Source organism: Erpetoichthys calabaricus, chromosome 2, assembly GCF_900747795.2.
Source record: "Erpetoichthys calabaricus chromosome 2, fErpCal1.3, whole genome shotgun sequence".
NCBI classification, from domain to species: Eukaryota; Metazoa; Chordata; class Cladistia; order Polypteriformes; family Polypteridae; genus Erpetoichthys; species Erpetoichthys calabaricus.
Window position 1 is genome coordinate 264,358,468 of NC_041395.2, and position 16,901 is coordinate 264,375,368.

Consider the following 16,901-nt stretch of genomic DNA (forward strand, 5'->3'; position numbering starts at 1 on the left):
CAGGAAGCGAACCCGGGTCTCCTAACTGCGAGGCAGAAGCGCTACCACTGCGCCACCGTGCCGCCCTACATACAATCCTATGGGGGAAATTGCTTTCGTTCATGACCAAATCGGTTTATGACAAGAGTTTTGGAACGAATTATGGTTGTGAACCGAGGTTCCACTGTATGTATGCATATGTATGTATGTGTGTGTATATGTATATATATATAATATATATGTATGTATATACAGTGGGTACGGAAAGTATTCAGACCCCCTTCAATTTTTCACTCTTTGTCATATTGCAGCCATTTGCTAAAATCATTTAAATCAATTTTTTCCCTAATTAATGTACACACAGCACCCCATATTGACAGACAAAAAAAAAGAATTTTTGAAATTGTTGCAGATTTATTAAAAAAGAAAAACTGAAATATCACATGGTCCTAAGTATTCGGACCCTTTGCTCAGTATTTAGTAGAAGCACCCTTTTGAGCTAATACAGCCATGAGTCTTCTTGGGAAAGATGCAACAAGTTTTTCACACCTGGATTTGGGGATCCTCTGCCATTCCTCCTTGCAGATCCTCTCCAGTTCTGTCAGGTTGGATGGTAAACGTTGGTGGACAGCCATTTTTAGGTCTCTCCAGAGATGCTCAATTGGGTTTAAGTCAGGGCTCTGGCTGGGCCATTCAAGAACAGTCACAGAGTTGTTGTGAAGCCACTCCTTTGTTATTTTAACTGTGTGCTTAGGGTCATTGTCTTGTTGGAAGGTAAACCTTCGCCCAGTCTGAGGTCCTTAGCACTCTGGAGAAGGTTTTTGTCCAGGATATCCCTGTACTTGGCCACATTCATCTTTCCCTCGATTGCAACCAGTCGTCCTGTCCCTGCAGCTGAAAAACACCCCCACAGCATGATGCTGCCACCGCCATGCTTCACTGTGGGGACTGTATTGGACAAGTGATGAGCAGTGCCTGGTTGTCTCCACACATACCGTTTAGAATTAAGGCCAAAAAGTTCTATCTTGGTCTCATCAGACCAGAGGATCTTATTTCTCACCATCTCAGAGTCCTTCAGGTGTCTTTTAGCAAACTCCATGCGGGTTGTCATGTGTCTTGCACTGAGGTATGTGTGGAGATATATATATATATATATATATATATATATATATATATATATATATATATATATATATATATATGTATATGTATATATGTATATGTATATATATAAGGTGACACTTCAGTATTTTTTCATACACTGTGCCTTTTTCTAAGGGTTTTTTTGTGTATTTGCAAGAAGAAATAAAGTGGCTTCCCTTTTAAACAAAATTTAATGCTTTTATTAAAAGCACTCTGGCTGGTGAAACCACACAAATGAGCGAGTAACACATCCTTACCTCAAGAAAACTGGACCAATAATTTGTGATAAAATGAGTTCTACTTTCTGTCTCTTATTGAAAGGATGCCTGGTAAATGTAGAAGCAAGTGTTTTTGGGTTTTTTTTTTTGGTTGTGTTTTTTTTTTTTTTTAATCTTTGCTGCTTCTATGTTGGCAAGTTTTTAGACTTTTTCTGTCACGTATGGATGCATTGTTCCATAGAGCACAATTGTAAGCTGCTAAAAAAAAAAGCTAAAGCTTCACTTTAGGATGCAATTGTATGTCGCAAATCAATATATAACATGATTGTGAAGAAATAACTTTGGCTAAAAAAATACCAAACATCCCTTTTTAAGTTTGGGATCAAAGACAAGCATGACACTGCTTTTAAAATCGAATTAGTGTACAACTTCATGAATGAAACAAAATCTAAACCATTACCTATTACAATTTAATAGTGGTTTGCTTCTGATTGCAGACGTGTAAATATAACTGAGGATGCGGGGCTGAGAGACGTCATTCAGCGAGGCCTGACAATTCCTACACGTTACCTTCTCTTGGGACAGTTGTCTTTCATCCCTCTTATGTGACACAAGTCTTCGCAGCCGTAGCGTTCAAAGGGGACTTATTAACATTGCTGAACTACTTGATTAATCACAATTAAAACTTACAATCATTAGACATGCGCAGTTGCAATACATATACGAGCCATTTTACAGTGAGCCATGAAACTTTTTTCCTAATTTTTCAAAAATAATCACTATATTAGTATTGTTTTTTTAATAACAACTTTTGTATTCACCACTGTTACAGTACACTGAAGAAGTGTTTTACTGAATGCTGTTTAAGAAGATAGACATTGTTTGAAAATGGAAGACAACTTCAGAGGGACTGTATTTATATTTTTAAAATTCTGCCTCGGTCTGCTGAAGATTTGCTTTGTTTTTTCTGTAAACAGACATTCCCTAAATCGGATATCCTTTTGGACAGCGAGTCCCATGGTAGTGGTACATATTTGCCAGAACTGGATGAGCCTGAATATTGTAATCCACAAAATACAGCTTTATGGGAGTTGCATGTTCTACAGGTAAAATTATATTATTGGCAAATCTATTTAGATGGTTTCTGTGGCACTGGTTCATTAGTATTTGTTTAGCTGAATGAGAGACCGTAACAGAATGTTTAGTTTTTTTTTTTTTGTTGTTTTTTTTTAATACGCTTACAGTTTGTATTGATAGTTGTGTACATTTCACTAGTTTTCAAAAATAAGGCTAGTGATTTGTTCCTTTTTATTTTTTAATCTCCTTGGGTGTATATTGGAATTCTCTCTGAGTCCAGACTGCATTAAAATTTGGTAACACTTTATTGTAATTTTCACTACTTGCATTAATAAACCTTACAGTGGATGAATTTGTGTAACAAAAAGATGTACAGCTAATGAAAAATGATTATAAAGAAGCAACAAACATTTGTCAGTGAATTGTTTTGTTTTTGAAAGAGTTATCCAAATATTTAAATGGACTCTGTAATGTGTTACTGTTCTCTAAAGGACTGTGCAGCTAACTGCAGAAGGGTGCTGCTTTTGAATTTTGTTTGCATATGTAATAAATACACAGAGATGGTTTATTCGATTATAGTGCATGAATGGTTAAGAAAAGTGTTCACATTTGTAGAGATCAGACAATTGCTAAAAGGACCTTCTTCATTCTCAACTACAGTAATTGAATCAAATTTTCAAGGTGAAAGGAAGGAAACGGAGTATTTCAGCGTTAGACAGTAAGCTTTCCATGCCTTGTGCAGGAGTACGTGTCTGTAGAGATAAACCACAGATCACTGAGGAGGATTGTAATTTCTTTAAAGAATATTTGTTGTGAAAAACTTGATTTGGGTAGACTACAAGCATCTCCCTCTCCCTTTTCCCTGTTTACATCTTGGTAATTAGGCATCCACAGAACTCTGTGTCTCTGGAAACTAATGTTTGTGACGCTCATACATATAAAATAACTAGTTGATGATTATTTTAACAGTGCTCGCCTTCTTCACACGGGCTACTAGAAAGTGACCCTGGCTGGCTGATGTGTCCCATTCTCATTTAGTTTGTGTAGCACAAATGCATCAATTACTCATTTATTCTTATGCAACAAGACATTAAGAAAGGGTCCTTTAATTAGGGTTATAAAGTATCAGTAAAGCACTGTGTGACATCTGATGTACGGTATATAATGAAGACCTGCCTCTCACTTGAGCCCCTTCAGACCAGGCCGTATTGCACAGATGAGTAACTACTTTACTGATGCTATGTACCTGGCGTAATATCACTAAAGGAATTACTTTTTTGCCCCACTGTAACTAGAGCTTAACAAGCATTTAGTCAGCCACCAATTGTGCAAGTTCTCCCACTTAAAAAGATGAGAGAGGCCTGTAATTTTCATCATAGGTATACCTCAACTAAGAGACAAAATGAGAAAAAAAAATCCAGAAAAATCACATTGTTTGATTTTAAAGAATTTATTTGCAAATTATGGTGGAAAATAAGTATTTTGCTTGTTTGTAGGTGACCAGATTTCTGGCTCTCACAGACCTGTAACTTCTTCTGTAAGAGGCTCCTCTGCTCCACTCGTTACCTGTATTAATGGCACCTGTTTGAACTCGTTATCAATATAAAAGACACCTGTCCACAACCTCAAACAGTCACACTCTAAACTTGGCCAAGACCAACGAGCTGTCAAAGGACACCAGAAACAAAATTGTAGACCTGCACCAGGCTGGGAAGACTGAATCTGCAATAGGTAAGCAGCTTGGTGTGAAGACATCAACTGTGGGAGCAATTATTAGAAAATGGAAGACATACAAGACCACTGATAATCTCCCTCGATCTGGGGCTCCACGCAAGATCTCAATCCCGTGGGGTCAAAATGATCACAAGAACGGTGAGCAAAAATCCCAGAACCACACGGGGGGGACCTAGTGAATGACCTGCAGAGAGCTGGGACACAAAGTAACAAAGGCTACCATCAGTAACACACTACGCCACCAGGGACTCAAATCCTGCAGTGCCAGACGTGTCCCCCTGCTTAAGCCAGTACATGTGTAGGCCCGTCTGAAGTTTGCTAGAGAGCATTTGGATGATCCAGAAGAGGATTGGGAGAATGTCATATGGTCAGATGAAACCAAAATAGAACTTTTTGGTAAAAACTCTACTCGTCGTGTTTGGAGGAGAAAGAATGCTGAGTTGCATCCAAAGAACACCATACCTACTGTAAAGCATGGGGGTGGAAACATCATGCTTTAGGGCTGTTTTTCTGCAAAGGGACCAGGACGACTGATCCGTGTAAAGGAAAGAATGAATGGGGCCATGTATCGTCAGATTTTGAGTGAAAACCTCCTTCCATCAGCAAGGGCATTGAAGATGAAACGTGGCTGGGTCTTTCAGCATGACAATGATCCCAAACACACCACCCGGGTAATGAAGGACTGGCTTTGTAAGAAGCATTTCAAGGTCCTGGAGTGGCCTAGCCAGTCTCCAGATCTCAACCCCATAGAAAATCTTTGGAGGGAGTTGAAAGTCCGTGTTGCTCAGCGACAGCCCCAAAACATCACTGCTCTAGAGGAGATCTGCATGGAGGAATGGGCCAAAATACCAGCAACAGTGTGTGAAAACCTTGTGAAGACTTACAGAAAACGTTTGACCTCTGTCATTGCCAACAAAGGGTACATAACAAAGTATTGAGATGAACTTTTGTTATTGACCAAAAACTTTTTTTCCACCATAATTTGCAAGTAAATTCTTTAAAATCAGACAATGTGATTTTCTGGATTTTTTTTCTCATTTTGTCTCTCATAGTTGAGGTATACCTGTGATGAAAATTACAGACCTCTCTCATCTTTTTAAGTGGGAGAACTTGCACAATTGGTGGCTGACTAAATACTTTTTTGCCCCACTGTACATAACATTAAATGTGCAGTAGATATATTTTTACAGTACAAAAACTAAAGTGTCACCTTAGTGTGCTGTTTGGATTTTGTATAGAATCTGATTTATTGAGGCTCATTAAATAAGTATCAGTAAATGATAAAGTGGTTGCCTTATTATTGTTATACACAGCCCTTATGCTAGATATGACAAATAACATCATTTTATTTAATTTTAGAGACATTACCACCCGGTGGTTAAGAAGTTTGCTGCCCATCTGCTTGTAGGGGCTCCAAGTGAGGGCTCTGGTGCCCTTTCGACTGACCTTGGCCGAAGGTAATCTGCTAAAACAAAGTCCTGTACAGCAGTTAGCCAATGTTTGCACAGTAGAGTTTTTATTATACCATTAATGAATTTTAATCTGGATGGCTATCCGTCTTTGTGTCTCTGGAGTATTGTAACATTGAGAGAGAGTCTCTGTGGTGTAAGGCGTTCTGGCCACACTTACACATTCAGTCTTTGTTATGCAAGTTGTTGATTAAAAGACACAAGCAGCTTTTGTTTGCAGTCTATTAGCCATGACAGAAGGGGATGACGAAATATTAATAGTTAGCATTATTCAATTTGTACAAGTAATTATTGCTGTTAATCCGGATTTCCTGAAAATGAAGACTGTCGTTTGTGTCGCTTTGTATTAGGAGATCTGCAGCTCTTTATCACACAAATGAACGTGAGCAGACCATTCTGTGAAGTGCTGAGTCCGTCAGCTGAGGATTTGTGTCACTATATTATACAGCTGCTTGTTTGTTGTAAAGAAAAGCTTGTCATTTATATGATCACGTTAATATGATTGATGTCTAAGTCAGAAGTTCAGCAGAGAGTCGTTTCACATCAGTGTATGCACACCTTGCCAGACCAGCTGTAGCGTAACGTCGGACATCTTTGATACCACGAAAATTATTAGCAGCTTTTTAGTGTTTAATGTGTTTGTGTTTGGACTTTGGTATTCCAGAAAAACCTGGCATTGGATGAATTGCACAGTTTACTCTTCTCAGAGTTTAGTAGTTGATGATGTAAGTAAGTTAGTTATTCATGTCTGAGGGGCTGCTGTGTTGGTCATCCCACATCCAGTAAATAGCCAATGTTTACCATCTGTTTGAATATTTTCAGTAAAGTACTTGAATTTTTCATCTTTTTTTTTTTTTTTTTTTACCCCCCCCAGAGCATTCACTGACCTGTTTGACGACTACTCGATGAGTGGTATGACATTCAATCCTCCTGTTTCTTCGCCTCCATCAAAAAAGAAGGTCAAGTGTCCTCTTTTGTTCTTTTGACAAACACGTACAGTGCATCTGGAAAGTATTCACAGCGAATCACTTTTTCCACATTTTGTCATGTTACAGTCTTATTCCAAAATGGATTAAATTCATTTTTTTCCTCAGAATTCTACACACAACACCCCATAATGACAACGTGAACAAAGTTTACGTGAGGTTTTTGCAAATTTATTAAAAATAAAAACATTGAGAAAGCACATGTACATAAGTATTCACAGCCTTTGCCGTGAAGCTCAAAATTGAGCTCAGGTGCATCCTGTTTCCCCTGATCATCCTTGAGATGTTTCTGCAGCTTAATTGGAGTCCACTTGTGGTAAATTCAGTTGACTGGACATGATTTGGAAAGGCACACACCTGTCTATATAAGGTCCCACAGTTGACAGTTCATGTCAGAGCACAAACCAAGCATGAAGTCAAAGGAATTGTCTGTAGACCTCCAAGACAGGATTGTCTCGAGGCACAAATCTGGGGAAGGTTACAGAAAAAGTCTGCTGCTTTGAAGGTCCCAATGAGCACAGTGGCCTCCATCATCCGTAAGTGGAAGAAGTTCGAAACCACCAGGACTCTTCCTAGAGCTGGCCGGCCATCTAAACTGAGCGATCAGGGGAGAAGGGACTTAGTCAGGGAGGTGACCAAGAACCCGATGGTCACTCTGTCAGAGCTCTAGAGGTCCTCTGTGGAGAGAGGAGAACCTTCCAGAAGGACAACCATCTCTGCAGCAATCCACCAATCAGGCCTGTATGGTAGAGTGGCCAGACGGACGCCACTCTTTAGTAAAAGGCACATGGCAGCCCGCCTGGAGTTTGCCAAAAGGCACCTGAAGGACTCAGACCACGAGAAAGAAAATTCTCTGGTCTGATGAGACAAAGATTGAACTCTTTGGTGTGAATGCCAGGCGTCACGTTTGGAGGAAACCAGGCACCGCTCATCACCAGGCCAATACCATCCCTACAGTGAAGCATGGTGGTGGCAGCATCATGCTGTGGGGATGTTTTTCAGCGGCAGAGACTGGGAGACTAGTCAGGATAAAGGGAAAGATGACTGCAGCAATGTAGAGAGACATCCTGGATGAAAACCTGCTCCAGAGCGCTCTTGACCTCAGACTGGGGCGACAGTTCATCTTTCAGCAGGACAACGACCCTAAGCACACAGCCAAGATATCAAAGGAGTGCCTTCAGGACAACTCTGTGAATGTCCTTGAGTGGCCCAGCCAGAGCCAGACTTGAATCCAATTGAACATCTCTGGAGAGATCTTAAAATGGCTGTGCACCGACGCTTCCCATCCAACCTGCTGGAGCTTGAGAGGTGCTGCAAAGAGGAATAGGGCGAAAACTGGCCAAGGATAGGTGTGCCAAGCTTGTGGCATCATATTCAACAAGACTTGAGGCTGTAATTGCTGCCAAAGGTGCATCGACAAAGTACTGAGCAAAGGCCGTGAATACTTATGTACACGTGATTTCTCAGTTTTTTTATTTTTAATAAATTTGCAAAAACCTCAAGTAAACTTTTTTCATGTTGTCATTATGGGGTGTTGTGTGTAGAATTCTGAGGAAAAAATTAATTTAATCCATTTTGGAATAAGGCTGTAACATAACAAAAGGTGGAAAAAGTGATGTGCTGTGAATACTTTCCGGATGCACTGTATGAGCTCCCCTACTGTGCATTGCATGTGTGCCAAAGAAGTCTGAGGTTTGTCTCCATCATTCACTGGTGTGCTCTTTTCTTTTTTTTTTTTTAGGATAAATTTATTGCTGGAGGTGGACTGTTTGACAGAACTTTGCAAGAATTTGTGGACGGTTGCCTTGGAGCCACAGATGAGACTTGCACTTTAGACTTTGCCACCCATTTGAAATGTTTCTCTGGAAAGAGGTGAATGGCTTCATGTGAAGTAATCCAAAGCTGGACGGACTTGATGGTTTTATTATTTATGTAATTTCCATAAAAAAGCAACCGATTTTTAAGATGACTGGAATACAGAACCTTTTGCTGCAGTAAAATGAGTGTTTTATATTCCTGTTGAGGAAGCAAACAGCAGAGTGCTTAGGCCTCTGGCACAGCGTTGAGGATGTGAAAGTGCAGCAGAAATGACACACACACTGAGCAGAAGACGCCATACTTGTTGTGAAGACGTGTGTAATTCGGAGGCCTGACTAGTCCAGCAGGCACCAACAGTAGGAATCTGCCCAGAGAAACCTCTGCAGTGCTGCCCCCTGGATGTTGGCCCATCTAGGGTGGGGCATAATTGGTGTCACGTGAGATTTGGCATAAGGCACCCCTGACAGCTAATCGTGCCTTGCCATGTACTTTAATCCCTTAATACAGAGATTGGGCACATTCCTAATTTTATTATTTTTTTAGTTACCTACAGTTTTTAGGTGGGGACCCCTGCTGACCTTGTTACTCCACGTGATGGCACACCTCTTACAAAATGGTAGTTGTAGGGCTGCTGCTCTGCCTCTCGGACATCTCGTGTTTCAGTGGTTTGGGGTTTTTGTTTTTTTTTTGGTATGTAATGAACAAATGTTTTCCCAAAAATAAAAATCTGACTGCTGTTCATATAATATTGAATACAAAAACTTACACGAACAGAGAAGGGCATCGGTCAGAAGAGATGCAAACTGCACTCGAAACAACAAGCGTTCTCTGTAGGTTTTTACATGAAGTCCCTATTGAGGGTGGGCTGCCTGCCTTGTAGTCCTTGTGTGGAGCTGGGGCTCTAAATGATGGTCTGTAATAATAATAATAATAATTCTTTGCATTTATATAGTGCTTTTCTCACTACTCAAAGCGCTCAGCAATTGCAGGTTAAGGGCCCAACAGAGCAGAGTCCCTATTGGCATTGACGGGATTCGAACCGGCAACCTTCTGCTCACCAGTGCAGATCCCTAGCCTCAGAGCCACCACTGTACAGCGGCGTTTTGGGTACCAGTAATAAAAATGTCGTGTCCTACTGACGTTCCTTTGTCCTACAGGTGAAAATGGTCAATGAAGATAACGCGGGTTTGGGTGAGGAAAGACCTACAAGGCCCAGCATTGACTTCATACTGGAAGTCAGTGTGGGAGTACAGTGTGACATTCCTAAAAAGGAGGAGGGCAAAGTAGCCATTATGTCTGTTTCTGACTCTTACGTGCTACGCAACACCTGGGAAATTTTTTTTATTTTGCAACAACAACATTTATTTCTATAGCAGATTAGTACTTTGTAGAAATGTCCATTTTGGTTTTTTGTAACTTTTCAATGTCAAGACACTGTATAAAGAATTTCAGTTCAAAGACCTGTCTCGCCATTGCTATTCTGGCCTGGTCTCTGTGAGGACAACGTTCAGCTGTCCTCCCAGTCTGTGACAAAGCAGCGTGTCACCAAACCGAACTGTAAGCAGAACATTTGCTTTGTGGTTCTGCAAGTTACAATGGTGTGAGGAGGTCTCCTTTATAGACCAGCTGGCACTCTGTTGTTCTGATCCATGTCTGGGTGTGTAGCCTCCTTGAAATGTCAGAGCGCCGTGGCCAGCAGCATCCGGCTTCTGTACTGATGTTGTCGTTTATGGGGGGGCAAAGATGACTGGGATGTGCGGGTGTTAAACGAGTGCAGGCCCAGTCCAGTCACCGCATCAGAGCACGCCAGTTTATGATCACCAGCTGACCGAACAGCCCGTCTCTGGACTTTGGGTGAAGTGGGGGTTCTGTGTGAGTTTGGTGTCTCTGGTTGACATTTTGTTTGCCTGCCGGCTTGCTGTTCGGAGCGGAATGAGGTTACTATGAGAGTGCTAGTTGGGACCAAAGAGCCAGCTAACAGCGGAACTGAGTTACCGACCTTCCTTTTTTATCCTGTATTTCTGTGCCCTGCAATAGAAAACATGCAAGAAGGTTTCTGTTATCTCTCATCTTGAGGACGTGTCTGTAGATAATCCGTTACTTTTGCTAACGTGAACTGCTTGCATGCTAAAAGTTTGAGAAGGGCGTAGAGTGGGCCGACTGCCATTGCAGAAATCTGTGGTCAAGTCCACAAAGTCCTGAGGAACTGCAGCAGCTCACAGAACATGAAGAACAAATCAAACATGAGGGCAAAGAAAGCACCACAGCAGCAAACGCAGGTGGCCACGTCATTCTCAGTAACACAACACTATTCATGAGTGCTGTTGCTGCTTCATTTTGAATGTGGTTTGTAGATTTTGAGCCAGGTGTAGTTTTAACAGCAGACCGTCACGCTGATGGCAGTTGGAATGTCGAGGCGCTGAAGTTATTAGTAACAGTCAGCATGGCTGGGCCTAACTTGGAAAAGCTGATTGAACTGTGCAGCTGAAGGATGTTGTGAATCGTGATGGGACAGAAGAATTCGGGCATCCCAGCTGGGGTGTCACACAAAAAAATATCCGTCTGGTCGAGGATTCTAGTGAGTACGTGGGGGTATGTGCAAGGCATCATGGGAAGGCCTTGAGATGTACAGTATAGGGGGAAGTGAAGGTGAGGACAGAGGAGGCTCTGGTTCAGTGATCCTGAAAAACGTGTTAGAGAGATCAGCATAGTTATATGAGGTGTGTATAAGAAAAAAATGACAAATACGTAGCTTTACGATCCTCAGAACTGCATCTTCATCACAACACAACTTTTCTTGGCCTGCAATAGAGAAGCCGCTCACCACCTCCTTGACGCCTAATGATGGGTTCGGCACCAGGCCAAGAAAAGGAAATCGGAAAGACCCTCCTAGCTGGGTTAGATTTACAACCCCAATTTCAGAAAAAGTTGGGAGGCTGTGTAAAATGTAAATAAAAACAATGTGAAGCTTTGCAAATCTCATAAACCATATTTTATTCCAAACAGAGCACAGAAAACATATCAAATGTTGAAAATGAGACATTTTGAATTTCGTAACATGAGGTGGTTTACAAAGAGCAGCTTAGAAAGGCAGAGTCCCAAAAGTAAAGATGTGCAGAGGTTCACCAATCTGCAGAAAATAACAACTTCAGAATAATGTTGCGTGTAAAATTATGAAGACTTTGAATATCTTATCATCTACAGTACATCACATCATCAGAAGTTCCAGAGACTGGAGAAATCTCTGTGCACACAGGACACCACCGAACATCAGCCCATCATTAAGGACGGGCCTGACTTTGCCATCCACAAGTGCAGGTTAAAGCTCTAACGTGAATGCCACTGTCTTCTCTGGGCCGACGCTCATTTAAAATGGAGTGAGGCAAAGTGGAAAACGTCTGTGGGCAGAAGAATCAAAATGTGAAATTCTTTTTTGGAAAACATGGAGACTGCGTCCTCCAGACTGACTAGGTGGGGGTCCGCCTGGCTTGTTATCAGCACTCATTTCAAAAGCCTGCACCTCTGGTGCTATGGCGGTGTGTTAGTGCTTATGGAGAGGACTGCTGGTGACGTCTTGGTGCCGGTCTTGTGGGGTCCGTGCTACAAAGAGCCGTTTTGTTGGCACAAGGGGGATGTACACAGTATTACACTGTGGGACAGATTTAGTTCAGTGAAATGGTTTGAATCCAGACTGAAACCTACCGTATCAAGACAGCTATTTTGAGATAGAAAGGACGACAACTGAGACAAAACATTTTCAAGGATTTTAGAAAGAAATGGTAATTTAGAGAGAGAATCAAAATCATTGAGGACAGAGATATCACCATTTGTCATTTTGAGCAGAGGTTGAATTACTGCTAGTTTTAAACAACACAGAACAGAACCTACGGTTAAAGAACTGTTTAATAGACAAAATACTTGTCCCAATTACTTCAAATATTATTTGTAAGTGATATAAAATGTGTTTCTTTTAACTTTAGAAAAATGTAAAAATCTGCACAGATAGCCCAGGGATATCTGAATAGGTAACATTAATAAAGTGTAGTTTAGTAAATGTCTCGCTCGTAGCTTCCTCTCAGTGACCAATTTCCAGCACCAGTTGATCACCAGCTCACCCTTTTTCTGAGGTGTGCTTCGTGTCTTGCTGTGCTCGTTGTCGGGGGGTTTGTGTGGTTGATGAGGGGGGCCGAGGCCTGGCGATAGCAGGAGGCCTTTCTAATAATAATAATAATTCATTACATTTATATAGCGCTTTTCTCAGTACTCAAAGCGCTATCCACACAGGGAGGAACCGGGAAGCAAACCCACAATCTTCCACAGTCTCCTTACTGCAGAGCAGCAGCACTACCACTGTGCCACCTGTGAGGACATTTCTGTCATACAACAAAAAAAAAGAAACCACTCCAGCAGTGAGGTGTTTCCCAAAGTTGTTGATGTTGTGGCCTCTGCTTTCTTCTTCCTTGAGCAGAGCGCGTCACTTGTACAAACGAATAAACACAACTGACCACATGAGCCTGTAACGTCTAAAACCAAAATCCAAATATCTCCGTTATAATCGGTAATTGTGGTCACCCCAACATCAACAGAAAATGAAACCAAGTGTGACGGGCATCAGTATCCATCAGCATGACCATTGCACTTTATTTCGTACACAATGGCGTTACATTTAGGATTTAATGCTCTAGCAGAAAGCCAACAAGTGTGCAGTAAGTTCACTTTATAATTGAACAGCCATCACATGAAAGTGGCGACATACAGAATGGGTGAAGGGACCCCACGCTGGCACATTGGCTGAACCTGTGAGGCGAGTATATTCAGACTCCATCCCCGTGTGCCAGGCTGCAGGCTAACGTCTCGACGCACACAAGGAGGCACCAGGGCTTCTGCAGGCTGACATTTTGAGCTTGTAGCCGACTAACAAGGTCGAGTCTCTAAGTTACAGACACGTTTTACAAAAAGCTGAAGTCGACCAGTCGCCTATGAAGTGGTAAAGGCTGAGGGTGAGACGTTGGCTCACATTTGACTGGAAACAATGCCAGTCGGCTTCTGCTTATTCAAGATCTAAATAAATTACATTTTACATAAATACACAGCAATGTTCACCAAACATCACAATTGTCATTACACAACCACAGCTCTTAAAACAAATAAATTACACATTTTTTGAACCTTTCATTTCAGTTCTGTCTTTACTTACAAAAGTCAATGCTAATAAAAAGAAGAGCTTTGTTAAATGGTGAGCGGCCTTCTTCCTAAAAGCCGGCTGGGCCGTGTGTGCTGCAGGTCCAAAGCCGCACAGGAGTGGCGTCATGGAGGTCTGGTGGGCGTGCGGGGAGAGCAGAGAGGACGGCTGTGTGTGCCATCAGGGGTCAGCATGGCGAGAGTCTGCTGAAACACCAAGCAGCTCGTTCACCGCTGACGCATCATCTTCTTATCATTTACGAGCCCCCCAAGAATATTAAGAGCTATGTACAGTACTTACACACTCCGTCAAGTACAACAAATAAAGGCTCGTGTTAGGAATCCTCATCCCCTGTTAAATAATCGCCTGGAGTTTGTGACACAATAAAGTACATCAACTGGAAAATAAAACCAAACTAAATCCTGTAAGCGTTCCTTTAGAAGGGTCGCTGCACCATTTTTGTCCATGAAATCACTGAAACGTGTGAGTTGCCAAAGCAGCACGGCCTGTCGTCTCATTCTGTACACTGAGCTCCATGTTGTGTTTGTAACACTGTCTCCTACTGTTGCTTTAGCGTCTCTTACCCATTTTTGTCTCTTCTTGTGCTGCCAGGAGCTTCAGCAGGAGGAAGTGAAGCCACATGTGCCCAGCTGGCACTCTTTCAGGAGGCCTGGTCTGTTCAACTTGACATGAAGCAGCGCTGGCATTCCTAGTGACTGGAGCTTCCTTCAGAGACGTCGCCTCTGTTTAATACTCCATCACATGGGAAGTCAAAATTGATTTCATTAAGTACGTCTGGTGTAACAGGCAGACTGTTAATATTAGCAGAGAGTCATCCTGGCCGATACCTTAAATGTCTTCAAAATATCAGGACATGCAGCTGCTGCGTGAAAAAGCTCTAAAATCAAATAAACATCTCCAAGGGAAATCACCCAGTTTGCTATGCTGGCACAATCGCCAAAGCCGTTCACATTCTGTTCATGCAGTAACGTGTGCCAGAGCCGGCCAGTCGAGCCAAGGAGCACATATGGCCATCAAGGCAGGTTGTCTCTTGAAAACAAACCAAGGATCAACGACACAAGAGAATGTCTCCACCATGGAGAGAGTTGCAATGAAGAACTGAAGAGTAGCAACGTGTGATTTATTAGGTACTGAATGAACTAGGAGTCGGCTGAATCCATTCTTCAAGAAGAACTAACCAGGAGCCGAGTCGGTGCCTGTACTTGAAGAGAATGTCAGCTTCTCGTGGCATCAGCTACTCCAAGGAGAACGATGTGCTAAGGAATTCACACTGGGAGAAATTCAAGAAAAGTTTCACAACTGAGGACACACAACTAGGACAATCCCAGCGAGGTGATCCTACACCACCAAGCCAGTGGTAACAAGGCCGTATGAGCGACCTGCGGCATTGAGGGTGCCGTCTAAAGCAGTGGATCTCAAAAAAAAGAAGTCAAGAATAAAAAACAAAAAAGCTGAAGAAAGTCCGGATGCAATCGTTTGCTTTTTTAGTTCAGATCGGAGGTGCCTGACACTTCATAGCAAAGTGTGGAGGAACTAATAGCCCGAAAATCAAAACAAATGTATAAAAGTTCCAAAGACAGTAACAAAAAAAAAAATTTAAGAAAAGTAAACCAGATTTCAGCTGAAGACAACCGGATGTGAATGAATTTGAAGCCGTCCTTCATGTTGTGCACCAGAACGGTGCTTTCAATGCCCTGGAATGCGTCTTCTAACAGAATTCTAAGAAAAACAAACCTCCTTATATATAGAAAGAGTCGTAAGACATTCTGCTGACATCCTCTTGAGTTGAACAAAGAACTGATAATCAAACAAAAGCCTTCCATCACATTCAAGTAAACGAGCTCTCGGAGCCTGCAGGGCACACTGACATTTGTATAAAACCAAAGGCGCGTCATATCAGGACCAAGACTGAACAAAACGCCAGCCTTCAAAGCCTGTGGCACGGCTGCTTGTGTGCTCGTTGCTTCAGGCCTCTTGGGTGGCGCGACGGAAGCCACAGAGTCTGTGCCATTCAAATTTGAAACACAATAAAATTGCAACGGCAAAAAGTGCAATTTGCACAACATCAAAATCAAGGTACGTAACGGTCTGGACTTTATCAGGGAATGTCTCCAAGAACACCTTGAACTTGCAGCTTGCAGGCAGCTCTTGAGCCCGCGCATTTCAAGTGCAGACTGTTATGGTTCTTCACTACGGTGCATGGCTGGCAAATGTATCAGGCTGAGGCTTCTGATGAAACCTTCCACCTAAAAGTGTTGCTCAGCTCATTTTCCAACATGTGATTCTTCAAATTAAAATCCACCTCCCAGCATCACTTGTGTAATTTCCAGTTCCTGAGTAGAGGGAATGACCACGTAGAAGAAGAGTTTGCACTGACATGCCAGTTTATCCTTCCTGCAGCTCTTCCGCTGATTTCCGCTAGGCCTTCAAGTCCGTCTTGACACTGGCCTGCAAAGTAAAAGCACACGTAAACCAAAGTGTCTCAGACCACTGCGGTTTGGAGAATGAGAATTGTCAGGGTGAATAAGTTCTGACCCTCCTCTGCTGAATTCAGCTGAAACCAAAAACTGAACCTCCGACAGGAGAGCACTAAGCGGGATGTGACCACCAGACTCAATGTGCGTTCCTCACTGGCTGGGAGACGGAACGCCATCTTGCATGTTAATTAATATTGGAGTCCTTCATAACTCCAGAGCAGCAAGGCTGGAGATGATGGACTGTGCAGTTTTAGTAAGTTTTACCTGACGTCAGCTTTTGGATACAATGACTTGGGAAAACTGCCACCTCCTGTTTTTGAGTGCAGTCCTGTGTGTGCCATTATCCACAAACTGCAAGAACATCTTCAACGTTTCCACATATGGAGCATTTAGCAACTGGCTGCTAAAATATAACTAATGAAAATCCATAACCAGCTTAATGCTCTTCAAAAATTGTGCTGTGAAAACTGCAGATGGTGAAGGCTTTTGTTTTACGTAATTCATTTGTTGGTGCTTTTGTATGGGGCCGTACTTTTAAAGGTCACACTTACTGCCTACTTTGGATGTTTTAGTGGTCAAAATAAAAGTCAGATTAATACCATACACTATTTAGATATATTTATCATCTATAGATTGTCTTGGGCCGTCGACTTGATAACCTGATTCCCTTGAGCTTCTTATCTGCTGATAAACTAGTCAAGCTCATTCCTCATTACTGTGCAGACCCTCAAACCAAGCTAAGCAATAACAGGGTAACCCCAATGAATACATACAGTTGTGCTTGAAAGTTTGTGAAC

At 42.1% G+C, this 16,901-nt stretch overlaps 2 protein-coding genes across 2 annotated transcripts in view; one reads left to right on the forward strand and one right to left on the reverse strand.

The window, feature by feature from the left end:
* The window catches only part of noc3l (NOC3-like DNA replication regulator), a 43,554-nt gene extending 34,982 nt beyond the window's left edge, over positions 1–8,572 (forward strand). Inside the window, exons 18-21 of the mRNA XM_028795470.2 lie at positions 2,318–2,446; positions 5,511–5,608; positions 6,495–6,579; positions 8,348–8,572. Of these exons, the coding sequence (XP_028651303.1) occupies positions 2,318–2,446; positions 5,511–5,608; positions 6,495–6,579; positions 8,348–8,482 (447 nt within the window). The 3' untranslated portion in view covers positions 8,483–8,572. The remainder of the gene's footprint in view (positions 1–2,317; positions 2,447–5,510; positions 5,609–6,494; positions 6,580–8,347) is intronic.
* A 7,357-nt stretch (positions 8,573–15,929) lies between these two features.
* plce1 (phospholipase C, epsilon 1) overlaps positions 15,930–16,901 on the reverse strand; it is a 310,336-nt gene continuing 309,364 nt past the window's right edge. The window contains 1 exon segment of the mRNA XM_051923099.1: positions 15,930–16,075. The gene's annotated coding sequence lies outside the window, so the exon portion shown is untranslated.